The sequence below is a fragment of the Lepisosteus platostomus genome, chromosome 3 (assembly GCF_059453375.1).
Source record: "Lepisosteus platostomus isolate fLepPlt1 chromosome 3, fLepPlt1.hap1, whole genome shotgun sequence".
In the NCBI taxonomy this organism is placed as follows: domain Eukaryota; kingdom Metazoa; phylum Chordata; class Actinopteri; order Semionotiformes; family Lepisosteidae; genus Lepisosteus; species Lepisosteus platostomus.
In genome coordinates, this window is record NC_142613.1 from 1,831,148 (window position 1) to 1,858,324 (window position 27,177).

Consider the following 27,177-nt stretch of genomic DNA (forward strand, 5'->3'; position numbering starts at 1 on the left):
TCATCCTCAATCCGGTCGTTTTACATAAGAACATGATAAATGTTACAAACGAGTGGAGGCCATTTGGCTAAGCGATCGGACGATTTCATTCGGCAACATGGCGGGGTAGCTCGTTCCACACCCCTACCACCCTTCGCGTAAAGAGGTGCCTCCTGTTCTCCGTTCTCAATCTCTTTCACCTAGAGGGGCCCCAGCCGCTACTCACACAGCGTGTGCAGCGTTGTTACTGGGAAGAACAGGAGATCCCGCGATGGGAATGGTTTTAATCTTAGATCTTTACGATTTCGATTTTTAAGAACTTTATTTTCTTTTCACAAAAAAAAAATACAGGGCGTCACAAATTAGAAAGCTTTACATTAATATACATACTTAAAACAGTATATATGATAACATCTCATTACATTTTGACACGGTACCAGTTACATAGCAACAATTTCTTTTGTTCTGGTGCAAATCACATTCTTTACTTAAACATGATAATGTTTTTCACAGCATCTTGAGATACTGTCCTATGCCCTCAATTTCCCACAGATTTCCTGCTAGATCTTTACTGCTGTAGAAAGGTGATAGTTGCCCATTTCACACGGAATTAGGGCTCCCGAGAAGTAGCTGCCTCTGAGGGTGTGACCGTGGGTATTTACTCCAGGGGTGCCAGGAGGCTAGAGGCAGCCCTCTACTTGTTTATCGATCTGTGTACTTACGAACACACTTATTGATTTGGAGGTCGGCGTTGTGTTGTTTGCGACCGCATGAGATGACAGGGGAAGAGCCAGAGATCACACGGTGTTATAGACCCCTCGATCCGCATCCAGGCTCAGTGTTGTGTCACTGCATTGTAAGTGATTACATCGACCCGGCTGGTACAGTAAAATACCCATGCTGTGAACCGAGAGAAATGATTTTCTGCAGCAGGGCTCACAGTCCTACTAGGCGTGTAGGCAGCGCGCACACGGTCCCGGTGTTTCTCTGGCCCCAGTCGATGAATTTGCAGTCCTGCGGTGTGTGTGTGTGGACGGCCTTCGGATAATGCAGGAAAACCCTATCAAATACGCGTCTTTTTTTTTTGCGCGCAAATTGTACAATTTGAAGAGTTTGCCTCCAACTGAGAGCAGGACACGGAACACATATTTTCCTTGGCCGCGGCTGACCTCATCGGATATCTTATGCTTTTAGCGTTAATGCGTAACTTGGCCTCGGCACAAACAAGGGCTGGGAAGACGAGAAAGCCAAAGCCGTACACGTCCCCTAGAGACTTCCCTCAGGTCACACCATCTAGACCCCTGTATGAAATCACCTCATTACCGCATCTGAGGCGAGCCTGACACGGAGCCCGGATCGGTACCATGACATCACTGCTCCAGAGGAGTGCGCCCGCCCCCCTCCCCCGATCTGATTGGATGAGCGATGGACGAGCGGCGCGTTGATTGGCCGCCGGGCGTGCCGGTCGCTGTGGGAGAGGCGGACCCCACGGGGCCGGGGCGGAGGGGGACCCTTCTAAAGGGGGGAGAGAGGAGCGGGATGGGAGCGCTTGTCTGAGGCTGGGAGATGCTGCAGGCTGGCGAGCGGTCCAGCAGCGGCGGAAAGGGGGAGAAATACCGAGCGAAGCACGCGTGAAGAGAGTCGGGGAATCGGGACGAGTGAACACCGCGACCGCGAGAAAACCGGGGTGTCGGTTCCGCTCATTCCACATCCCGGGGTCCATCTGTCACCGTCACAGGCGCCTGCAGCAGCCGGAGGTAAGGGCGTCACTCCACCCCGCTCGCCTCTCCCCGTCTTCGTCCGCTCGTTCACAGTCCAGCGGGGAATAAGTCATTCGCACGCATCGGGGTTTTGCGTGGACGGGACACAAGGACGAGTTGTTGTCCGCGCTCTGCGTGGGTCTCGCGTGTGCCTGTGGGCGTGTGCAGCGTGCCAGAGTCAGCGGAGTTGTGGTCCAGGAAAGTTAGGAGCCTGAAAAGGAGCAGAAATGGAGCAGGTTGTTACTTTGACTAAACCGGAGGCGCTCGGTGCGATCGATGATTTCAATGGGTTGTTACAACTTCGTGCAATTTTTTTTTCATGTCTTGTTTCTTCTGGCGAGTGCAACGGGTCGCACCTCCCGTTTTTTTTTTTCCCTCTCTCTGAAACTGATTTCGAAACTATACGATATTGATTTTCCGGCCGGTAGTTTCCACCTGACAAATAAATTGTTCCGGACTCCGAGAGCGCGTCGGGAGCCGAATGTTCTCAAGTAATTTAGATGCAATTAATAAATAAAACGTGATGCGATTGCGTGATGAAATGTGCTGAAACGACGTCGCAAGAGATACATTCCCTCGGAGCCCGGCGCGCAGAAATTCTGACAAGAAGTCTGATCTTCTGGCTGAAATGTTGTTTCATCGGTCTGGATGATTTTCTCTGTGGGTACATTCGAACCCCTTTCATGCGGATGTTTGAAAAACAACATACTTCGTAAAAACATGTGCATTATCTTTTTATCAAACGATAAACCGCTCGGTCGTTGGCACAGTGACAGGAGTTTCAATACAGATGCGAAGCGGCTCGAGTTCATTCACACGCACTAGAACCCTCCTTGGTTCGGGTCGGCGAGTCCGATGGTCGTACACCTCAGCTCAGCTGCTGCGACTGCCGCTAACGTGCCAGCGCACCGCAGAGACCTTCAACACAGGCGCTGCATGCGGGTGCTGCCTGTCACTCCTCTTTATGTAATTAAATCGCTCCCACTTTTAATTAATTCCCACTTGTAAAGGAAATGCCCAGTGGAGTTTTAAATGCGTCTTTTGCTAAGATGTTTGAAGTGCTGGCAACCCGCACAACAATTTATCTTATCTTGTATAAACAGAGAAGAGCAGCGTTAATTTGCTCCTGAACAAGCTGTGTTTACACCAATTCCTCCACGAACTCCTGCGTGGAACAAACTCATCCCGTCCTGTGGTTGAAGCCGACACCCTGGCTTCTTTCAAGAACCGGCCGAATCAGATCCTGGCGTAAATTAACTACTTTCAAACGGGCCGGGCCAAGTTGGGTCCAGTGCCGCTTCTCCTTCGTACCCCGTCCCGTGTCCTTACGGTTCTGGTTAAGGAAAAACCTTCAGTTTTCTTATTCGCCACTTCTAAGGATTGTATTTCTTGTCAAAATGGGATGCGAACGATTTGCCGGTATGCAAGCAGATCCCATAGGGAGGGCATGCTGCTGGATTGTAGAGGAGAGCAGACTGATGAGGAGCACAGGCCTGTTGGGATTCAACTAGGAATTCTCCTCCATCCGCAATCTGGTCCTGTAATTTAATCCAGGTGGATAATGATGAGATGACAATCCTATGTGCTGTTTCTCTCTTTGAAGCGGTGTCTAGTGCTTGAAATCTTCCGATGAATGCCACTAGTGCTATTCAAGTAGGGAGCTGCGTCAGCAGGCGTAGGCTGCAAGGGAACAAGTAAAGGTTTATTCCAGGCTGCAAAGAGAAGAGAAGAAACACAACGTTTCGGCTGTGGAGCCTTCTTCACTAGTGGTGTTGACTGGGTAATAGCAATACAGACTTTTAGCAGGTCCATACTGTACATTGTTTGAAAAGTATCAGTTTTCATCCAGATGTGAAAGTGTGCATCTTTCAGAAGAACCTTTTTCATGAGACTTCAACTGCCCTAGCTTCAATTCCGGGGGTGCTGTCTGTGTGGAGTCTGCATGTTCTCCCTGCGTTCATGTGGGTTTCCTCCAGGTGCTCTGGTTTCCTCCCACAGTCCAAAGACATGGTAGTAGGTCTGTGTGTGTCTGCCCCGCGACTGACTGGCGTCCCTCCCAGGGTGTAGCCTGCCTTATGCCTGTTACTTGCGGAAATGGGCTCTGGTTGCCCCGCGGTCCAGAATTGGCTAAAGTGGGAATAAAATGGGAGGAAGGATAATTTGTCTGGTTTTCAAATTTTTCCCATTTGGCTGTGCCAACTCATGTGCAAGTGTCATGTCCCCCGAAGGTCATTTACAATATATTGGAGCGACTTGCAGCACAGAGCCTTTACCTTTAATTTAACATAAGAGGAGCTGCCACCTTGTCGCCCAGCGCCCAGCGTGTTATTGGCATCTTAAGAGCTTGAGGTGAGATGGTGCTCAGCAGCTGCAGTTTATTCGATGAGGCTGCGAGGACCTGGGGGAGACGTGAAGTTTTGTTGCTGTGAAAGAGCACAGCTACACTCGTCCCTGGATTGCAAAGCGCAGGCCAGTCTGCCGAAGAGGGCGGGGCCAATGTATAAGCTCCACCCCTCTGCTTCCACAGTGCTTGCATAGGATTGCGTGCTGGATTATGCCCAAGGGTGGAATGGGATTCAATCGAGTGTTCTAACAGAGTGGCTCTCGATCCCGGTCCTGGGGAACCCTCACATATCCTGGTTTGTGTTCCAGCCAAGCTCTCAGTTACGTAGCTGAAGGCTTAATTGACTCAATCATAGGATTGATTCGAACTGGCTTGATCATTTTCGGCTCTTAAATAGGTCGGAGGTTGCTCTTTAGTTACCAGAATAAAACAACATCCCAAACGTCTGAGCAGAAAACACAACTTGAAAATATTCCAATCCATCAGCTTGTTCGTTCAATCGAGACTTCAGTTCAGTTAATTCATATGGGCTGGAATTAAAACCAGCAGGTATTGGGGCTCCAGGCTCTGTGTGTTTGTCTTTAATGGTTTTTGCATTTTTTGGGTCCTGGACCCCAGAGAAAATGTGCATGAAAGTGGGGAGAACATGCAAGCTCCATACGTACAGTTCCCCTGAGTCCAGAGTAGACCCTTTTGGGGGTAGCAGTTCAGGAAGGCCAGTGCAGCAAGGCACTCGGTCTCCTCTATCCCTGTTTGTTAGGGAATCACTGTGTCTCCCATCTCTCTGTCCATTTAGGAAAACGCTGTGTCTCCCTTCTGTCCGTTTGCTCAGGGAAATTGCTGTGTCTCCTCTTTCTCTGCCCAGTCAGGAAAACACTGTGCCATGTGATGCAGGGTAATCCAGTCTCTCCATGGCCAGGGCAGTGGTTTCCGTTCGGTCTGCGGTTTTGGAAAAGGAGCAGCTGCCACAGCCAGCGTTTCACATGCAGACAGGGACAAGATCTCCTCTTCAGGACATGGCTGATGTATTCAACAAGCACGTACCCTGAGTGGAGCTACACACTTCCTGCAGATTACAGTGCATAATGTCGCCTGTGAAAATGCATTATGCATTAATTTGTAGAGCTAACAAATGAACAGTGCAGAGAGTTTAGCATTCAGGGCGTCTCTAGGCTGAATGAGAGCTGGATATTTGTCATGTCCCAGTGAAAACACAAATGCAAAAAAAGAGCTGAAAAGTCTGTCTTTGTGCAGAGCCTTTTAATTCTCAGTTAATTGTGTTTGTACTTGTAACTATCCCAAAACACTTCGTCGTGCCTCCAGTGAGCCGTGCATGGAGAAGGAAACTTGAGGTCGCAGGGAGACGTGAAGCAGTTCACAAAATCCTCTGCTGTCGTTATTTTCTACATTTTTTTTACAAACTGAATAATGCACCAAAAAGTAGAAATGATAAATAATAAATAAAGTGATGATAATAAATAATACTGTCATATGTAAAATCATAATGAAACTGTTCATTAGTTGCATTGTAATTCACTTAACAGTAATTGTTCTGTGCTAATAATAACTTATCAGCACTGTGGGAACTGAGGAGGTGTTTCATGCAAGTCTTCAAGGAACTGCTGAAAAAAGTCACTTTTCCAGATCTGAACGAGTGAAACTCAGTTTTGTTCCATCCATCCAGTTCCTAACCGCATCTTCCAGTTCAGGGTTGTGGTGGGACCAGAGCTGAGCAGTCACAGCAAGCAAGCTGCACAAGGCAGGATACACCCTGGACAGGACGCCAGTCCATCACAGGACACGCAGCACTCACACCATGAGCAGTTTTCCCCGGAGCCAATTAATCTGCTAGCATGTCGAGGGGAGACCATGCACACTCCACACGGACAGCACCCCAGGTCTGGACCTGAAGGCAAGGCAGCAATGCTGACCCCTGCCCCACTGAGCCACCCTTAATTCTACTCTTGCTGATTAAGTTGCACGTTACTGCTGTGTTTAAAGACGACTAGCACGTGGGGCTGTAAAGAGGCTCCAGTGTTTCCAGTAGCAGTTACTGAGGAAAGACAGCACCGGCATTGACCTCAGGACTGAGAACCAGTTACAACATTGAAAAGGACAGAAAGCCTTTAGCGCCTTCTGAGAGGCCACGGCAGACAGAGTGAACTGACATGTGAGTTGGAGGTTTAAGAGTGAAGGGAACGTTGATAAATAGATCAGGCACCCAATGCTGTGCTGTTTGATCCAGGTTAGGGTTGACAAACTATCCACTCAGGTCCAACCCTTCTATCAGGGCAAAAAAGCTGTAGACTAAATATCCTTATAATTTTGTGTGCTGTGGTCATGTAGCAGATTCACTCAAGGCACCAAGTTTGAAAAATCTGCCACTGGATTACATACATACAAAAGAGCCAGTATCTGGTAAAACCTGAAATGGATTGGACTGCTCTGCAACAGGAGCGTTGTTTATTCCTTCTTGCCTGAGTTCAGTAGCCCTGGAAAATGTGTTTGACAAAGCACCTGTAACGTGCTTTTTAACAGTGCATATACCCCCAGTTCGGCAGTCTGAACAGCACTCTCATTTTGCGATTGGGAGGCACTGCTTTCTGTGTTTGAGTGACAGAACAAAGACAGCATCTCCACAGCTTCAGTGGGAAGAACACCTCTCCACCCTCCTGCTTCTCCAGGGGCTTGGATTGCCGTGGCTAAGTAGCTCAATTGATGCAGCTGCATCGTTCAGGCGGGGCCGATGAATTGCTGTCAAGTGTGGCCTTTAGATAGTCCTCCAACAAAGCACTAATCAATAGGCCACTCGATATTTCCTGCTCGGGGGTACTCAGCGCTGTTTGTGGACAGCGCCTATGAATTTACAGTTTTGCTTTTCAGGCTAAACACACAGCCATTAATTTAATTAGAGATACCGCTGTCTCTCTGCTTTAACAGAAGCCCCAGGGGCCCGTGGCAGGGGGTGCTGCCGTGTTCAAACAGCATTCATTTTTCATCAGCTTCCCGAGAAGCGTTGTGTGGAAGCGAGCAGTTTCCTCTGAAATAGCGGGGTGTGAAGTTCTGTTTTCCCTGCTTGAGTCGAATCACACCTTATGTCTGTTGCTTTGGCTTCTGGTGGCGTTGGGGTAAAAAAAGCCACAAACACAGCCCAGAGCACAGGCTGGGCTGCCGCAGACGGGAGTGGGGAGGCGATTTTGAAAGGTGTTGATGAACACCTGTTACCTTCCTGACCTCCAGCCGTGCTTTTAACGAGCTCGCTGCAGACGCCAATTAAGAGCTTCCCCTTGTAAGGCTTAAATGAACAAAACAGCAGCTCTCTTCATAATTAATAAATCACCCATGAATTTTTAATTCCCTTCTACACAGCTGATGATGTGGGGTTGATTCATGTAGAGCAGTGAGAATCCAGTGACAGAGCCTCACGAAGAGGGTTAAGGAACGCTGCCGGCATGCTTTGTGAGGGTGAGGCTCCTGTTGCTGTCCGCGATTGTGCCTAAACTCCAGCGCTCATGAAAGCAAGGCCATCTTGAACTGCGTTTGCACTTTGCTAGCCCTTCCCTGCCAGCTCACGGAGGCTCCAGTAGGTGTTTGTTGTGCATCTCGAGCACTGCTCAATATTTCCTGAGGGCAACTGTTTCTGGGCTCGGAGCCCAGTTGGAGCCCTCTTGGAAAACACAGGCAGCTACTCTGTTAGAGCTCTCCTCACTGAGGTCTCTCAGTTCTTCCCTATCAGCACATTTTTTATGTACTGCAGTTCAGGATGGGTCTTTAAAGTGTATCACTGGCATAGGAATTGCCAGTGAGATTAGGTGGGAGTCGTTGGAAGTAAAGAGAGAGGGGCCTTATGGCTAGAAAATACCTGAGATGCCAGCCAGAGGAAGCCATTTTGGCTGTCCTGCTTCTTTGGCGGATACGGGTTTTGTGATCCTGGAATTTGATTCCAGGCTCCTGCAGCCCTCTGTACAGACGTCTCTCCGGATTTCTGTCCTGAATGTTCCTGCTTTTGATTTCCACTTGGAGATGGTTTGCCAGTGGCACTGGGGCTCTGGGTTCAGCTCCGGACCTGGAGAGCTGTCTGCGTGGAAATTTGTATGTTGTCCTCATGCTTGCGTGGGTTTCCTCCCACAGTCCAAGGACGTGCTTGTAGGCTATTTGGCTTGTGGCGCTGGCGCGAGTGTGTCTGTGTCGGCGAGTGCCCTGCTATGGAGAGACGTCCCCCCAGGGTGTACCCTGCCCTGTGCCTGTTGCTTGCGGGGACAGACTCCAGCTGTCCCGCGGCCCTGTGCTGGAAGAAGTGGTCAGATGGATGAATATTTGTCTGGTTTTCAGATCTGTGCACCGGGCTGTGGGGGTGGCTGTGCCAGATCTTATGCAGAGTGTCCCGGTATCTCGAACCTGCGGCAAGGACAGGAGCCGGGTTTGGAAGGCCGGGCTCAGGGAGTCCCGGTGAGCGAGAGAACACGAGCCTTATTTGAGATGTCCTTGTTCTCTCCGCTGGACCGGAACCAGGAGTGTCCCCTTTGGTGCGGTGCTCACTCAGACCTTCGGGTGGCGCTGACATTAAAAAGCCAGAGGCTGAAATCTCGAAATTCCACAGCCTGCGTGTGAGCCCAGCCTCGGTCCCGGCTCCAGAAGCAGAGATCGGTTGGGCGGTTTTCAAAGAAAGGCTCTGGGGAGCCTGCTGTGCGTCCTGAGTCGTCAGATTATGCAACTTTAATTGGAAAATCTTAAAAGAATGAATCATTGATCTTTGATCTTTGAGCCAAATTATTCCTTTGTTCGACAAATAAAAGAGAAACAGAGGAGAAAGCCAGAAAACGTCATTAGTTACTTCTTTCAAAGGGGACACGGGCATTTCATTCTGCTGAACTGCGAACCTCCTGGTTCTGCACCATATCGAATCCCGTAACAGACCTGTGACAATTCATTCAAACCAACAAGCACTAGACAACAACCGGAGCTACAGAAGCTCCATATGGAACCAGTATCCTGGGTTCCTTCAGGAAAAGCTGGATGAGCCATGTGATCTTTGCTCTATCACCCTCACAACTGGCAGCCCCCTGAAGCTCAGCAGCTGTGAGCCTGGCGAGTTCCTGGATGGGAAACCTGCAGGGGGGGCTCAGGCTGCTGCTGGAAGAGGTGTTAGTGGGGCCAGCAGGGGGCGCTCACCCTACAGCCTGTGTGGGTCCAAAATGCCCCAGTATAGTGACGGGGACACTAGACTTTAAAAAGGCACTGTCCTGACTCTATGGGCTCATTAGAAATCCCAGGGCGTCTCTCAAAAAGAGTAGGGGTGTAACCCCGGCGTCCTGGCCAAATTTCCCATCGTCCCTTACCAATCATGGCCTCCTAATAATCCCCCTCTCTGAACTGGCTTCATCCCTCTGCTCTCCTCCCCACTGAGAGCTGGTGTGTGGGGAGCAGACTGGTGCATCATCCAGGTGGGGCTGCACACTGGTGGTGAAATGGAGTCCTCTCTTTGAGTGAAGTGTCTATTATTATTATTATTATTATTATTATTATTATTATTATTATCCTGATTATGATTATTGTGCAGTGCAGTGCAGTGAAATAACTCACAGTGCACTAGGAGTTCCCAGCTGATCCAGGGCTAAATAAAGAAGGGGGCTGTCTGAATTAGTCCAGGAAGCTTGCCTGGCTCTTGGATCGCTTGCCGAGATGTGGCTGAGCTCTGTGGCGTGGTGGTCTTGAACTCCAGTGGAGCTGTGTGACCGCAGGCCTGTCCAGTGCTTTCAGCTGGGCTTCCTAGCGGCTCGAGGCGCGATGCCAGGCGTTCAGTGAGCGCGTGCTTGTTCTTTTTGAATATTTAATTCCTTCTTCAGCCCTGCTCAAAGCGTCAGGGGATGGGAGGAGGAGGAGGAGGCCAGTCGGCGGCGCTGGGGCTCTTGAATTTTGCAAGGAGGGAATCAAATTTTAAAGACGTGGGGCGGAGCTGAAAGAGAAAGTGCTTTAGTGGAGACGGGGGGTTTCGTTTACCAGCCTGAAGATCTGAACGTTGCCTTGACTCAGCACCTTCTATCTGCACCCCTCCCCCTCCCTCCCTGGCGCTCCAAGAATTTCGGATCCTGACCCCCCCCAGGCGTGAGGCTGGCACGAGTCCCTCGGCATTGTTCTGTACCGCAAACGCGCGTGCCAGTCTCAGGCTTCCGACACATCAAACCAGCATCAAACCTTCGAATGAATACCGTCATGCAAGCACAACAGCAGTCAGGTCGAAAGCCGTATAAGAGTTCATCATCTGTCCCCTGTAACTCTGGATCTGCAGTTCCTCTAATGACTGAATAAACTCATCTCTGACCCAGCTCTGACCCTTACAGAAGCGACCCTGAGCAGCACTGGACTGTTTCACAAGGCACGTTGTGGCATGGGTGGGCTGCCCTGATGCATACAGTAGAGGGCTTCATTTCACCATTGTCCTGTCAGTCCTTCCTCTCCCAGATCTCCACTTCATTCCATCTGCTGATCTGCTGTTTTCACTGCCCGCTCCTGGTTTTGTAGTTGAGTTTGTGCTCGAAACCTCAGAGTGCCGGGGGCTATAGAACCCAGGGTGAAGCTGGAGTGATCATTTTAGTTGCTTTACCATGCAAATGCGAAATAAACCTGTTAATTACTGTATGACTCATTAACGGTAAACATATGACTGTAAAGAGACTGCACTGCTGCTTCTGAGCCAGCTGACAAGGGCTGGCTTTGAAGGACATCCATCAGCGCTGATTGACTGTGCGTGCTGGTCTTTTGAATGCACAAATGGTGTTTTTCATTGCAGCAAAGGCAGGGCTGCTATTATCACAGATCTCCACAGCACAAGACTGATGCCTTGCGGAGACAGAGAAGCTGTGAAACAAACCTGGTCACAAGCTGTGAGCCTCTGTCACAAGTGCAAACATAGGATGTTGTTTACAGAGCAGGGGGGAGAGTGGGGGTCTGATTACAGGGTTTATTTCTCCTCCTTTACTGAATGTCCAGTAGCAAAAAAAGAATCCTAGCTTCTTCATTGTGTCATTTGCAATGAGCTGAAGCACCTTTAACACGCTTGTGGGCAATGCTATACACTTGCAAATTTCCCGGCGTGTGTGAGAGAGAGATAACCTTGTCCCTTCAAGCACAGAACATCATTACCGTCATATAAAAACACTGGCCAGCTGTTCTTGCATAATGGAAGCTGCTGTGCAAGTGGAACACAAGGACATTGCAAATGAGAGGAGGCCAGTCTTGTGGTTAGTAGCTAATTGATCTGAGGAATCGTCCTGAAAGAAACCAAGGTATCACCCTCCGCAACATGTTCCAGACACCTACCACCCTTTGCGTAAAGTGCTGCCTCTTCTCAGTTCCACAATAGTTCCTCCTCATTTCCATTGGTGTTCCCTGGCTTGTGCTTTGATAATCATTTAGAAAGTATTATTAGTCATGTAGAGGATTAGCTCTTTAATGTCCCTTTCGATGTCTCAGCTGTTTTTTTTTTCTCCTAGGGGACACTAAAAGTTTATTTCTTATCTTTTGCCTTTGAGGATGGTGAACACTTCAGTCATGTCCCCTGTAGTTTTCTCTGTTCAAGATAAATGTTCTCTTTGTTAAGAGTGCCAGAGAGGGACAAGCCTTTGAGCGCGGAACGTGGTTCTCCGGTTGGTCTTCTCTGGATGATTCCAAAGCAACCCTATCGGCTTCAAAAACGAGTGCATTGTTCAATTGTCAACACCGTTCCCCGATTTAAATCTGACACTTTGATCTGTATATCCTAACAGTTCAAAATTCATTTTGCCTTTTTTAATCGCTTCCCCCCCTTGTTTAGAAGGTGGTGGTGATTTAGCGGTATTTTAGCCCAAGACTTTGTATAATCATAGGATCATCAGTGATTTACATTCGATATCCGCAGTTAGGAAAAAAAACAGACTATAGACAACCTGCACTTGTCTGCATTAAAGGTTATTTACCAGGTATTGTTACCCAGTTGTTTTGAATTTCATTTGCTGCTTTACAGCGTTGGCTAAACCTGCTAATTGGGTATCACCTGTCATCTTGACGAGTTTACTAACTGTACCATAATCAAGATTATTGATGCAATTCAGGAAGAGCAGTGGTCCTCATACAGACCCCTGTAGCACTCCACTAATTAACATCACTCCAGCCTGAGCACTCTCCACTTGTCTGTACTGGTTTTTGTCCATTAACCAGTTTTCAGTCCACGTTTCCTTAATTGCCTACTGCCCATAATTTGGGAATTAATTTGTTTTGGATGGACTTTATCACAAGCTTTCTAAAAATGTATGTTGTATGTAACAGGGCAGCTGGATCTGGAGTATCATTTAAAGGGCTGAACCACCTGAGGGCAGTAGTGAGACACTCCGGACACAGGGGAGAAAGGATATTCGCTTGAGGACAGGAGGGGATTGGTGTCCCCTATGTCTCCCTGCGCAAGGGTTTAGTGGGCTCAGGCTGCGGTCACGTCCTCTCTGACAGGGGGACAGCGAGGAAGGGAGTCACACAGGTTAGACTCCCGACAGCATGAAGGATCAGCTCGGAAAGAGGGCGGAGAAATCCAGGACACAGTCTGTTACAGTGGAGGTCCATTCATCCATCCATTTTCTGACCGCTTTATCCAGTAGAGAGTCACTTGGGAGCCGGAGCCTTTTCCCAGCAGGCAACGGGACGTCAGCCGATCACAGGGCACTCGCAGACAGGGCACACCAGGGCCAGTTTTCCCAGAAGCCAGTTAACCCACCAGCATGTCTTTGGACTGTGGGAGGAAACCCACATGAACCTGGGGAGAACATGCAGACTCCACACAGACAGCACCCCGGGTCTGGAACTGAAGTCCAGGCCCCAGCATTGCGAGGCAGTGATGCTAAGCACCGCGCCGCCGTGCCAGTGAGGCAATTTCCACCGCTGCTTTTTCTTAAGGTACAACGGAGTTTAGGAAGGCGTGGAGTCGCAGATTGAACTGGGGTTAAAGATGGTTAAAATAAAATCAGTCTGAGCGTTGTCGTATTGCCATAAAGGATTGAAGATTTGGGGATTAAAGGTATGGAATTAGCATCCGAACTTTCCAGAAGTAAATGTGAACATCTGGCTCAGTAATCCCTAGTGCCGGCATTATCACAGGACGGATCGCCGGACAGGAAATTCAGCTTAAACCCTTTGTCAAAGAACTGAGGGGAACATCTGTCTGTGCTTTCTGCTCTAATGTGTTTGAGTGCTGTTGGTTTTTGCTTATTGATTTTTTATTTTTATTTTTATTTTTGGAGCTCAGTTTTTCCAAAACCCTGTGATGGACTGGTGTCCCGTCCGGGGGGTACCCTGCCTTGCAGGGGGGTTGCTTCCCTGGCTGGCCCCGCGACCCTGTGCTGGATACAGCGGTCACAGAATGGACGGATGGGGCATTTCCAAATCTGGCCTGTACCCCCGCGTGCCCCCCAGCCACAGTCCCGTTGAAAAGCCCTCTCTGAGTGCTCAGCGCCATGATGACCGAACACGCGGTCCGTGTTTGGGGAGCGGGTCAGGCCCGGGCGCCCGCTTTCTCCCTGCTGGGGCGCACAGCGTCGCCGGAGTTTGTGCCAGGAGAGGGAGAGGAATGGAAATGGGCTTCTGGGCCAGCCGGGGCTGGGAGAGACCAGAGAGTGGAGTGGGTTGTTCTGTGCCGGGCTGCGGGAGGGAAGAACGAGGACTGGAAGCGAGGGCCTGCGGCTGTGGGCCTGATCTGGGCGGAGTGGTGCGCTGTCCTGTCCGCGCGTGACACAGGTGGGAGGACCCTCTTCTGGGAGAGAGTAAGGGGACGGGGCAGGTGGGCTGGGGCCGTGTCTGTGCGTGCGCGGTGTGGAAGCAGGGACCGGGCCTGCCCCATGTGTGCAGAGGGACAGAGCAGGACAGCAGCAGCGCCGGCCTCTCGCCAAGCGTACTGAGCGCCAGTCAGGGGTATCTGGGAGACAGACCAGGGGCAGCTGAAGGGCGGGGGGGGGGCACTCCACCATGCTGCCGGAGGTCCCTGCAGATGCTGCCCAGGCCTGGGGGCCACTTCTGCCTGCAAGCACGAGCCATCAGTTGCCGTGGTTACAAAATTGTATTGACAAGGTGACAGAGCACACTGTGGTTTGGTACAATAGCCTGGAATGCCAGGCCTGTCAGATATCATAGCTCCATAGCAATGCACTGCGAGGAAATGCTCGCCCCCAGATGACACAGGTCTCTGTCTTCATTGTTCTACTTATTGCGAAAATAGAAACCTATAACCCTGCTGAAGAAACGCAAATACGATATGGAGGCCAGTGTGTTTCTCTGTGTCGCTATCATTTTGTCCGAGAGTCCCATTCTCGTCTGTATTTTTCGTGGACAGGAATAGAGATACCTCCCCTCCCAGTGTGATGTGGTCAGCTCGAGTGAAACACATGCCCGAAGAGTGCAGGACGCGTCACGTTGGCTGCATGACTTAAAAACAGGCCTGCAAGGAGGGAACAGCAAGGGGTACCAGCATGAAATTCAACTAAGAGCTTCAAGAGTTTAAACAATAACAATACTGTGAATTGGCTACATTACTCTGCTCTCCTCCCCACTGAGAGCTGGTGTGTGGTGGGCGTTCTGGCGCACTATGGCTGCCGTCGCATCATCCAGGTGGGGCTGCACACTGGTGGTGGTGGAGGGGATCCCCATTACCTGTAAAGCGCTTTGAGTGGAGTGTCCAGAAAAGCGCTATATAAGTGTAAGCAATTATTATTATTATTATTATTATTATTATTATTAATACAAGATTTTGGGCAAAATCATAGCTTCATACACAGGGCAAAGGAACTGGTGTCTGTTTGAGGGCTCGTTAGGCTGAATGCTAGCCCCTGTGTTCTCTTCATTTAGAATTGTAGTTTTGAAATTCATTTTATTTTATAGGTTTTTAATGAACCTCTATTTCTCCCTCTCCCTGAAACATGTAAGGTCTGAACGCCCAGCAGGCCACACACGGCACACCTGGGGACTGAGTGTTAGTGGGCTCTCCCTCTCTCACTGTCCCAGAACGAGCTTCCGGGCCCGGAAACCTGAGCATCGTTTTTTTAGGAGATCAAAATATGTATTAGATCTACTGCCTACATACCTGTACCTTCAAAATGTGTCCAAATGTGAGTTTTCCCAGAGATGTGGACATGAGTGGACGCGTGTCCCATGTGAGCAGAATGAGCAGACACCTGCCATGCAGCCAGGACAGTACTATGCTCATCTGGCCTGGATGCTTCTGATATAAATAGTCTGATAATCGAGAGGGCTGCTGTCCACTGCCTTCATCGCACAGCAGTGCTCTGTCTCATCAGGCTTATTTCCATCCATCAGCACACAGGCAGATCTCCTGCCACTGATTTAGCCCATCTCCCACTCACTGTGCTGTCTTAAAAGCAGCAGGACACGCTAATCCCAAACGGCATCTGTTTTGTTTTTTTATGCTTTTCTAACAATGGGAGTTTTTTTTTTTTTAGACGTTGCCCGTGCCGCGCCATGGACGCGGTAGGCGTACGCGAGGCCCTTTCTGAGCGGCGAGTTCGGCCGGAGCTGGAAGGGCCCAGCCAGGCCTCCCAGGCGTGTCCGTTTCCCCCAAGCCCGGGGGGCTGGTCCCGTGTTTCCTCGGTGGTTGCCATGGCAGCCTGGCGAGGTGGCCCCGTTTCCTGCTGTACTGAAGGCCCCTGGGGGGCGCCTGTCTCTGCTCGCGCTCGTTAACTAAATCAGACAAGCGTGGCGGGACTGTCGCACTCCCTGGCAGCCCGGCGCTGAAAGGACTGAGAGAGAGAGAGGGCAGGGGCATGCTGGGATAGAGCGAATGTGTGTGTGTCTGTGGGTGAGTGTGCGCTGTGGTTAGAGAGCTGTTCATTCCCCGGAAAGGCCCAGGAATAAGGATAAGAATTCCTTACACTTATTTAGCGCTTTTCTGTACTCTCCACTCAAAGTGCCCCAGTCCTCTCCCCACACACCAGCTCTCAGTGGGGAGGAGAGCAGAGATGAAGCCAGTTCAGAGAGGGGGGTTAGTAGGAGGCCATGACTGGTAAATGGCCCAGGGGGAAATTGGGCCAGGACACCGGGGTAACACCCCTTCAAAGATCAAAATAATAATAAAGATCAGAAACACATATATGAGTCTTGCGAAATTAATACAGCTAATCTCAGAATCCTAAATGTGCAAATTCTATAATACAGTTAAAAGGAGCACAGAGTCTTAGAGCCAGAGAGACTCCCATCTCACTGCAATAGCCTTCTCAATGCAGGCACCTTCGGAAGTCCAGCCTGGTCAGTCTGTCCTCGGGGAAATCCCTCTCACCTGCTGCACTGAGGCTGCTGCTGGCTAGGACCTCATGGCTGGTCTTTCTGTGCTGTTCTGCATTTCCACTCAGTTGATTCCAGGTGCTCTCCTGGTCTGTTGGTATTTGCTATTCCAGGAATGTGTGAACTTGTAATAATAATAATAATAATAAGAAGAAGAAGTTCTCTCTGTGAGTTTTTCTCAATTCATGGTTGCAGGGGAGTCAGTGCAAGGCAGGGTACACCCTGGACAGGACACCAGACCACCATGGGCATGCACACACACACACACACACACACACACACACACACACACACACACACACACACACACACACACACACACACACACACACACACACACACACACACACACACACACACACACACCAGGGCCAGTCTCCCCAAAAGCCCAGCAAACCACCGGCATGTCTGTGGACTGTAGGAGGAAGCCCACGGAAAACAAGAAGAGATCTAACTAATTGAGAGCAGAGAGCACCCCGGGACTTAACCCCAGGCCTGCAGTGCTGAGAAGCACTAACGCTGACGGGTGTGACTGGTGTGCCGTCTCGACATACAGGGAACAAAAAAAGGATCAGAAGAGGCAGAACTGGACGTTCTCGCGGGGGTCCTGTTGAGCGGATCAGTTGAGTCGTATCTGGCAGTACTTTCCCACTCTGTTGCCACCATGGGGAATTCCAGTACTGTTCCATCCCCCAACCTGTGTTGGCAGGTGGGCTATTGACGGCTCTTCAAATAAGGTCCGGGATCCAGGAGGTCCTGAGATGAGGCTCCTGCAGTATCCAGGGTATGAAGTGAGACGCTGGTCTCCGAAACTGTGTGGCAAGGGGCTCTGCCTCTGCTCAGGTGTACTACACATTATTGGAGGTGATTCACTCGCCTTATTGGAATCAAGCCATCCTGCAGGACTGCGATGAGGAAATGTGTCGTACCTGGTGAATGTGGCCTGTGGAATGAGTGAATCTCCGGGTGTCTTGGAGGTTTTGTGTCTGTTGCTCAGCGTTTCAGACTTTAGGTGTGATGGGAATTTTTACCAGGCAAAGAGGTCGAGTTTACATCTTTAAAAGGCACTAGGGACACTAGGGTCAGTGGTGTGGATTGCTGGAAACTGCTACTGTCATTCCTGAACTCTGGTTGTGATCAATTGTGTTTAAACAATTAAGACTTTGACATATGCTGTTAGTTTGCTTGGGTTCAGAGGGAGCAGGAAGCTGTGGAAGAGAACCTTCTGCCTACAGCTCTGTTTCTCTGAGTGGAGCAACGTGTCACAAAGATCACAAAGCTTTGAACTTCAGTTGACTTCACACCTTTAATGCTCCAACATCTGTTCCTACTCGTCTCTATTGGTTCATTGTCAAGTACCTTCAGATGATATATCATGAGCTGTATTACATCAAATAAATAGTTATAAAATTGCAAGCAGTAAATTAAAAATAAAATTATCATAATGATCATGCTGAAGTTACTATTGTTAATAATCTTATTATTTTATCTGATAAAATGGTGCTAATAATTATATTAAAAATCAATACCATTAATTATATTTATAGGAATAATAATCTATTCATACTCTAATTCAGAATGTCTGAAATTTAAATTTAATTCACAATATTTCATTTAAAAGATATTCATGAGGCTATACAGTACTTTTCTACAAGCCATAAGATACTAGATACTAATTTATGACACTCAGTTGATTAAAACGGTGTGGACCAGAATCCTCCTTTTTATAAAATTTGCAAAACCATATTGTAAACAATGTAGCAGTTGTCAGGATGATAGCACTGTAAAGAAGAATGGATGGACATATTGTAGGTAAAAACACAGTATTTTTGAGGGAAAAAGGTGCTCAAGTGATTATAATATAATTCCTCTGACCATAAATTATCCAATGTGTACATCCATACAGTACTCTGTTTTTAAATCACTTCCTCAACTTGGGGACTTAACTTTCAGGACCTTGTCTTCTGAATCCATACATTCAGAATTGCAGCACTTAATTCTGACAGTCTAGTACATTTCCCTGCATAACTGGTCCACAATTACTGACCATTTTCCGTGAAGGAACAGTCTTTACAACATGATCAGTAATTTGGAGCAAACATGCTTGTAGCTTTGACTGCATAAATTTGCACAATGAAATAAAGAGTAATATCTCAATGTCAGGGTGCTGGGCTGCAGTGTGTTCAGGAGCTCAGTGTCAGGGTGCTGGGCTGCAGTATGTTCAGGAGCTCAGTGTCAGGGTGCTGGGCTGCAGTGTGTTCAGGAGCTCAGTGTCAGGGTGCTGGGCTGCAGTGTGTTCAGGGGCTCAGTATTAGGGTGCTGGGCTGCAGTCTGTTCAGTGCTTCAGTGTCAGAGAGCTGGGCTGCAGTGTGTTCAGGGGTTCAGTGTCAGGGTGCTGGGCTGCAGTGTGTTCAGGAGCTCAGTGTCAGGGTGCTGGGCTGCCGTGTGTTCAGGAGCTCAGTGTCAGGGTGCTGGGCTGCAGTGTGTTCAGTAGTTCAGTGCTACAGTGCTGGGCTGCAGTGTGTTCAGTAACTCAGTGCTACAGTATTGGGCAGCAGTGTGTTCAGTAACTCAGTTCTACAGTGCTGGGCTGCAGTATATCTGTTGTTTTGGTGGATATTGGAATTTGGTGCATTCTTGAAGGGACAAGCCTAGTGAGAATCGGGCACTTTGTTCTTGCTCTGAGTGGGCTGGCGGGGTGCATGACTGATTTCAACCCTGAGCTCCAACTCACTGCGCCCCTCATATTAGACTACGCTGTTGTTGAAAATGGATGTGTGCTTATTGTAATGAAGAGGCCACCTGAATCACTCTATTCTAATAGATATGGAATGAAAATACTGAGCTCTAGTGGTGACAGGGTGTAATGGCACCATGGATGTTGTCTTTCTTGAAAAGCTTCGGGAGATGTGAACTTTACTTAAACAAACACATTGAATACATGACTATCCATCCTTTTTCAAACTACTTCATCCAATTCAGAGTCGCAGGAGAACTAGGGCCAATCCCATCAAGCAATGGGCACAAGGCAGGGTACACCCTAGACGCGATGCCAGTCCAGAACGGCATACACCTGCGCAACAGGGCTTCCGCCAGTTAACCTGCTGTACCAGCATGGTTCTAGGTTCTGGATGGAAACAAGTCCTCTCAGAGGAAACACACGTGAACACAGGGAGAATCCAGGGCGCCAGCGCTGTGAGGCAGCAGTGCAAACCACTGCGGCACTGTGCTGCCCTTACTTAATGATTGATTACTTAATTAATACAATTAGAAAATAAATTAATGGCAGTTTTGTACTCTTTCAAGTCTGTACTCAGTGTGCGTTGTTCTTTAGAATTTATCATTCACATGCTGCGCTCTTTAGAATCAGTATTCAGTGCACTGTGGTTTTAGAACTGTTGGCTCCCATCAGACGTACCAAAGTCACTGTTAAACGTAAGGTGTCTCCTGTAGTTATATGCCAAAAGGCCAACAGAATCGTCCTTTTGATGATTTAACTTGGGAAACTGCAGGAACACGGGACAATGAATATTTCCGTAGGCTAAAAGTGGTGGGATAATTTAAAAAGTCAGGGAAAAGGAATGTCTAGGAACAAAGTTCGAAGTTAATTGCGTGGCTGTAGAGCTGCAAGTTTGTATTAACAGGAAAGAAGCAAGGTTAGCGCGAGACAGTAATATGACTTTTCTTACTCCGGCAGGCCCTGAGTGCTAGAAATCCGTGCTGCTGTGCAATCTGAGGAAGAAAGGACTGTCCTGGCGCTGCCCGCTGCCATGGGAAGACCTGAGGACAGTCTGCGGCTGGTGGCAGCCTGCCTCCTGCTCTCTCTGTGCCTCTCCTCCCCCGCCAACCCCCACTGCCCCCCGCAGTGCATCTGCGAGACCCGGCCCTGGTACACCCCCCAGTCCGTGTTCCACCAGGCCAAGACCGTGGACTGCAACGAGCTGCAGCTGAGCAGCATCCCCTGGAACATCTCGGGGGACACCCAGGTGTTGCTCCTGCAGAGCAACAACATCTCCAAGGTGACCACAGAGCTTCAGAGCCTGATCAACCTGACCGAGCTGGACCTGTCCCAGAACCACTTTGCCCGGATGCAGGACATCGGCCTGTCCAACCTGACCCAGCTCATCACTCTCTACCTGGAGGAGAACCAGGTGAAGGAGCTGCCGGATTTTTGCCTGAAGGACCTCGTCAGCTTGGAGGAGCTCTACATTAACCACAACCAGATCTCCACCATCGGCCCCAAGGCGTTCGCCGGGCTGGGCAACCTGCTGAGGCTGCACCTCAACTCCAACAAGCTGGCAGCCATCGACAGTGGCTGGTTTGAGTTCCTCCCCAACCTCGAGATCCTCATGATTGGGGAGAACCCCATCCGGGGGCTGCAGGGCATGAACTTCCAGCCCCTGTCCAAGCTGCACAGCCTGGTGCTGGCTGGCATGGGGCTAAAGAATGTGCCAGCCAACACTTTTGAAGGCCTGTCCTACCTGGAGAGCCTCTCCTTCTTTGACAACCAGCTCGCCGCCGTCCCCAGGGAGGCCCTGCGGGGCTTGCCGAACCTCAAGTTCCTGGACCTGAACAAGAACCCCATCAGCCGGGTGCAGGAGGGGGACTTCAGTCACTTCCCCCACCTGGAGGAGCTCAGCCTGAACAACATGGATGAGCTGGTGGCCATCGAGCGGGGGGCCTTCGCCCACCTCCCCGACATGGCCAAGTTAGAGATCCGCAACAACCCCCGGCTCTCCTACATCGACCGGGGAGCGTTCCTGGATGTGGCCGGGCTGCGCACGCTGCTGGTCAGCAACAACGACCTCAGCCTGCTGCCCCGCGAGCTCCTGGCCTCCTTCCCCCTCCTAGACGAGATCAGCCTGCACAGCAACCCCTTGCGCTGCGATTGCCTCTCCAACTGGGGCGCCATCCTGGGGAACCAGTCCACCTTACGCCTGCTGGAGACCCAGATAACCCTCTGTGCCACCCCACCACAGCTGAGCGGCCGTCCGCTTCAGGAGGTGGTCACGACGGGCTTCAGCCTTGCCAGCAACACCTGCCTGCCCCTCATCTCCCTGCACACGTTCCCAGCACAGCTCAACGCCACCACCGGACAGCGCCTCACTCTGAACTGCTGGGCAATGGCTGACCCGGCGCCCCAGTTCTACTGGGTGACCCCAGCGGGGGACAAGGTCACCTCCGGCCCCGCCTCTGCCGCGCTCGCCCCCTCCTCCAGCAGCCGGAAGCACAGGGTGCAAGGACAGGGCGCCCTGGAGATCCTTCGCGTCGAACCCGAGGACGCGGGGCTCTACACCTGCGTGGCGTGGAACTCCGAGGGGGCGGACACGCGCAGCGTGAGCCTGCACGTGGCCGGGGGCGGGGGGGCGGCGGCGGCCGAGGGCGGAGAGCCGGGGGCGGGGAACGCCACCGGGGGCCTGGTGATCCTGGCCAAGGTTGTCCACTCCCGCTCGGTGGTGCTGGCGTGGCGGCTGGCCCCGTCCGTCACGGCCTCCGGCCGCGAGGCCCCGCCGCCCCGGTGGGCCACCGCCACCATGAAGATCGACAACCCGCAGGTCAGCTACACGGCCAAGGTGCCCGTGGACATCCAGGAGTACAACCTCACCCACCTGCTGCCCTCCACCGAGTACAAAGTCTGCCTGACCGTCTCCTCCTCCACCGAGCGCCAGACCCAGCGCTCCTGCGTCAACGTGACCACCAAGGAGGCCACCTTCGCCGTGGAGATGGTGGCCCAGCCCTCCAGCGTGGCCCTGGCCGCCGTGATGGGCTCCATGTTCGCCATCTGCATCATGGCCCTGCTGGTCTTCTACATGGGCCGCCGGATGAAGCAGAAGGCCTGCCACCACTCGCTGAAGACGTACATGCAGCACGCCACCGCCATCCCCCTGAACGAGCTGTACCCCCCCCTCATCAACCTGTGGGAGAGCGAGGCGGAGAAGGAGAAGGAGTGCACCCTGGACACGCAGGCCCCGCAGATAGACACCTCCAAGACCTACCTGTGGTAGCGGGGCGCAGCGAGGGGCAAGGGAAAGCCGGACGTGTGTTGGCGTGACCATGGCGGTGGACGTGTGTGCACACGTGTGTGCGCGGTTTCCATCACACATTACGTTTAACTTAACTTATTTTGCCACCTCACCACGCTCTTCCTCCCAAAATGACGCGGCACTTGTGAAAGTCTCTGGATGGCCTATTTTTTTCATTTATTTTTCCCAGGGGGTGCGACACAACCCCCAGATTCCCCACTCTGGGATTTTATTTTTATATGAGAAGGGGGAGATGCTCACAAGAAACGTTTTAATAATCCCTTGGTGAAACACACATTATCTCCACAGTGTGCATTTGTGTATCATAAGGCAGTAGACTTAGAACAGTAGTCGTAGCACTGAGGAGTTTGCAACAGGCATTTTGAAGAACGCAGCAGGGCGAAAGACCGGGGACAGTCGACAGCCGACCGGTCGGCCTCGCTGACACACTTGATGTCAAACTAGACCTTACACCTCGATGCCTGCAGGAATTGGTAGCTGTGTTTACTGCGAGACAAGTTCTACCCTGCGCAATGTGATCATGCCTCTTGAGGGGTTTTTCTAAATGGAGATTTGTTTCGCCGAGGAGCTAAAAGTAGCCTCACAACCCACAAAGATGTGTTTCTTAAGACCTGAACTTCTTCTGTCATAAGGAACTCTGCAGAAGTAATAATAATAATAATAATAATAATAATAATAATAATAATAATAATAATAACTGATGAAGCACAGAATAAAAAGCTGAATATCTCAGAGGCTATGTCTTGCATTTACAGTATTTTTTGTAAATAGACTTTGTGTTCCAACATGCCTGGCTGGTCCACTATCAGAGTTCAGGAATCCCTGGACAACGAACTTCCAGCACTGGGGCTGCAGTGACAGCCTCACTCCCCAGCTTGCAGACTTGCAGACATGATCCCCTGAGGCTCGTGTCAAACCCTCCACTGAAGACGTCAGAGCTACCAACACCCCATGTGATGCGGTTTATTTTTAAACAAATTGTCAGAATGTTGTTTCTTTAACTTGGTCCCTGACACCGTGCTCTCCTGCCACAACTGCCTCGCCCATCAGTCTCCTGAAGTGAGACAGGGCTGGGAACTTGCCGATGTTCTCCCGGTACCTTCAGCCATAAAAGAGATTTTAAATGCTTTCGGCTTCGGCTCCACCCTAGTGCCCATTCTAACCTTGAGCTAAAACACCCGGCAACAGAACGAGAAGAATAAAGTGTTGTTCTGGAGCAGACAGAAGTTTCATTAGGAGTCACGTCAGAGACCACGGGCTGCTGAAGCACTAAAGTTATCTGCCAGCCGTGCGAACCTCCTGCTCGTTTTCAGGCTGAATGGTCCCTCCCTCTTCCTGGACGATTGTGAAAGAGCAGAAACCTATGGCGCTCATTCAGCCGAACACCGCATCAACACCAAAGCTGAAGACTGATGTGCACATGAGAACAGGAGCTTGGATTATGCGTCCGCCTGCCGAGTCACTTTATCAGATACATGTCTACATACAAATCGCCACACAATGCTGTCTGCTCATGTTGATGCTTTCTGATTTTCTGTGGTTTACCTTATCAGCCGAATACCACTTACTTGTCATTACAGATGGGAGGCAGCAAAAATGAAAGTGCACAAAAGGGGACACAGTGAGTGGTGGGATACTCCCAGACTCTGTATTACTGGGTTTCTTACAACCACTAGTTACAGATCCCATGGGAAGAAAGAAACTATTTGTGGTATAGTAAACAATTTTTTTATTGTGGCGTTTCGGAAACCCTATCCGAAAGTCTGCTGTTTCATGTGTCGCTCTTTCTGTTCAACCCTCTCCCGAATCTTGATTGTTCAGTCATATATGTCTTATGTCTATCAGTGTATCTGCATCTATACCCATCATCACCTATTTTTCTAACCAAACATACATGCAGCCTATATTGTTTTGTTCATTGGACGAACTGTTCTCATATTTATGTGTATATTGTGTTCTGACGTTGCATCACCTTCCCCAGGTTATTCTTTTTGAAGATTCATGAACTAATTTTTCAAATCCCATGCTCATTGCCCCATTTATTAGCATTAAGATTAGTAGAATCATAATAACCTAAGGCATTAAACACATCCCAAAATAAAAAAGAACATTAAGAATCAAGATCCAGGGGGAATTATGCCTGTTTTATTTTTCCAGGGGGTGAGGGAGTGGTATCCTTAATATTTATTATTGGAATTCACCACGCATTCTATTAAGCTTTTTCCTGCTCCTTCTAAATTGGAATGACACTTTCTGTCACTTCTTCTGCCAGCACTGCAGCAGCTGTGGAGTACTGTATGCAGGGAGAACAGAACATCTGCTGCAGAGCTCTCACCACGTAGCCCAGGACACACACCGGCTACAGCAGGTTCAGTAGATGATCAGCACCTTGAAGATGTGGTGGAAGGAGATGTTAATGAATGAGCAGGTTTTGACCACTTTAGGCCTATTTAGAAATTATTTTTAAAAAAAATATTTTGGTTTGTGTTTCTTTACTGACGTAGCTCAGTCAAACTTTAGAGCCCATACAGTATGTGCATTTTAAACGCGCTGTAACGCTGAGGACAGTTTGAATCACAGACCAAGATGTGTTTTGTCCATCTTCAGGTGTCAAGAAAAGCATTTTCTAAATGAAGAAACAGAAATACTTTCTCCTGATTTTTTTTTCTGTAATAAAGTTTGAGTATTGAGAAAGCTCTCATAAGCCTCGAATATCATGGAGGAGCTGATGGGGATTATTAGTCATGTCTTCGCTACAGCTGGGTAATGATGGGGCAATGCAACTTTAAAGTAATCTAAATAGGCACCGTAGTAGGTTGGCAGTGATACACATATCGTTCGAACAATAGCAGGGTATTTTTGGCAATGCTGTATACGAATGAGGCTAAAAACTACCATCAAAACTCCTTCACAAACAATACACAACACGATCAAACAACAAACATCCCGGAAAAAATTAAATTTCAGAGTTATACTAGGACCACTGCGTCTGCAGAACATCCTTGTCAGCTCTCAATTCTTAATTCCATCGTTTTCACCTGACTTCTCTCTACCTGGAGACCTGCTCTTAGCATTCGGCTGAAATGACTGTGTGTTGCGTTCTGAACTACTATGAACAGCTGAGTGCAGGTAATGTCCTTTGCACGAATGGTTGTAAAATATTGTAAGTGTTGTTATAACATGTAGTGTAGTGTTTATGAAGGAGTAGTGGCAGTGGTTTTTAGCCTCGGTGAAGTAAAATGTTATTGTATTTTTTGATAAAGCTAAAATAACACATTCCTGTAATATTTGTATGTGAATAATCAAATGTGCAGTGCAGTTCTGTATTTCAGAGCAAATAATGAACAGATGAAGATGAAGCACAGTGTCACTTGTAAACAGAAATGGAGTTTTTGTCAGGATGATAATAAACATTAGAAGACGAAATCTCAAAAAGTGTGTTTTCCCCGTATATTGTGTGCTACCGTATATTGGCAGGGACAACACTTAAGACAATGTCCTCACAAACAGGGGTCCTTCACTGGATTAAAGAATTCCAGCAGGCACAACCTTATAAATGGGTTCAATGGGAGTTTTTAAGTTGACATTATATATCGACGATCTGATATGCCTGTTGAGCCTTTTAGGCTGCATGGACAGGCTGAAAACACTCAACCTTTTTAGACAGAGAAGACTACAAGAGAACCTGGGGCCTGTATTCCTATAGGGCACAGACGAAATCAGTCTGGGGGAGTTCTTCAAAATCAACAGCCAAACACAAACCAGAGGACAAATGTGGGAAATACGTGGAAGAGCATATTACATTGAGAGCAGGAGGCACTTCTTTACACAAAAGGTTGTGGGAGTGGGGAACAACTTGCCCGGCCTTTCCGTTGAAGCTGGTAAATGATTTCACAGGAAGTTTGGATGTGACTTCAGAGGCATTATAATATTCACAAAAAAAAGGTTGTCCATAACTGCTAATTATGTTTGATTTACAGACAAGATATAACACCCCCTCTACAGAGCATATACTTTATTTTCCTGATATAAGACATCTTAACAAGAGGACAGAGTAAACAAAAGATTTACCATCTAATTACATGCAATACCAAATGCAATCTCTTTCTATCTCGAGAGCAAGGGTTCACATGATAGCACATTAAATCCAAGATTTTTATCCCCCAAGAAATGTCTACTGTGAGACAAATATTCAAGAGGCCGCTAGAAAGTATCATCTGCCATCTTAAATAAATAGATACAGATTATCTCCTTGTCTTATAAAGCATTATATCTCTATTATTATAGGTGGGTAGCTGCGTCAGCATGCGTAGGCTGCAAAGGAACAAGTAATAGGTTTATTCCATGCTGAAAAAAAGAAGAAAGAGAACACAACGTTTCGGCACCTGAAGAAGGCTCCACGGCCGAAACGTTGTGTTCTCTTTCTTCTTTTTTCCAGCGTGGAATAAACCTATTACTTGTTCTCTATTATCATGTACTGGATATCTCTTGAAATTGCTCAATCTACACTACTAGAAGTTTAAGCATTATTTTATACATCAACATCAATTTTTATAATGACATATCAAGCTATAAATGTAATTCCAATTGAATAATTTATTGGTCGTGTCCAAAAAAAAACTTGGCAGAGATATCCAAAAATGATAATGCTCTCATAACCTGTATATTTGTTGTAAATAGGCTACAGGCAGTTTTGATATTCTTCAAAACTTAGGTCGTGCAGCATTTACCGATGTAG

General features: G+C 48.9%; 1 protein-coding gene across 2 annotated transcripts; it reads left to right on the forward strand.

Moving 5' to 3' along the window:
- Window positions 1-801: 801 nt before the first annotated feature.
- On the forward strand, window positions 802-25,874 carry LOC148674034 (leucine-rich repeat neuronal protein 1). Of its 2 annotated transcripts, XR_015933943.1 has the most exons (3): window positions 802-1,736; window positions 20,093-24,150; window positions 24,712-25,874. XR_015933943.1 is itself a non-coding variant. In XM_088623776.1 (2 exons), the coding sequence occupies exon 2, from the start codon at window positions 20,166-20,168 to the stop codon at window positions 22,398-22,400; it is 2,235 nt and encodes a 744-aa protein (XP_088479902.1). In that variant the 5' UTR covers window positions 802-1,736; window positions 20,093-20,165; the 3' UTR covers window positions 22,401-25,874. The 2 variants fall into 2 exon arrangements, 1 of the variants encoding a protein (XP_088479902.1); XM_088623776.1 differs by having other exon boundaries at window positions 20,093-25,874.
- Window positions 25,875-27,177: the final 1,303 nt, after the last annotated feature.

Excerpts from the sequence above, each read along its gene's own strand:
- LOC148674034 (XM_088623776.1), top strand. The coding sequence starts at position 20,166 with ATGGGAAGACCTGAGGACAGTCTGCGGCTGGTGGCAGCCTGCCTCCTG.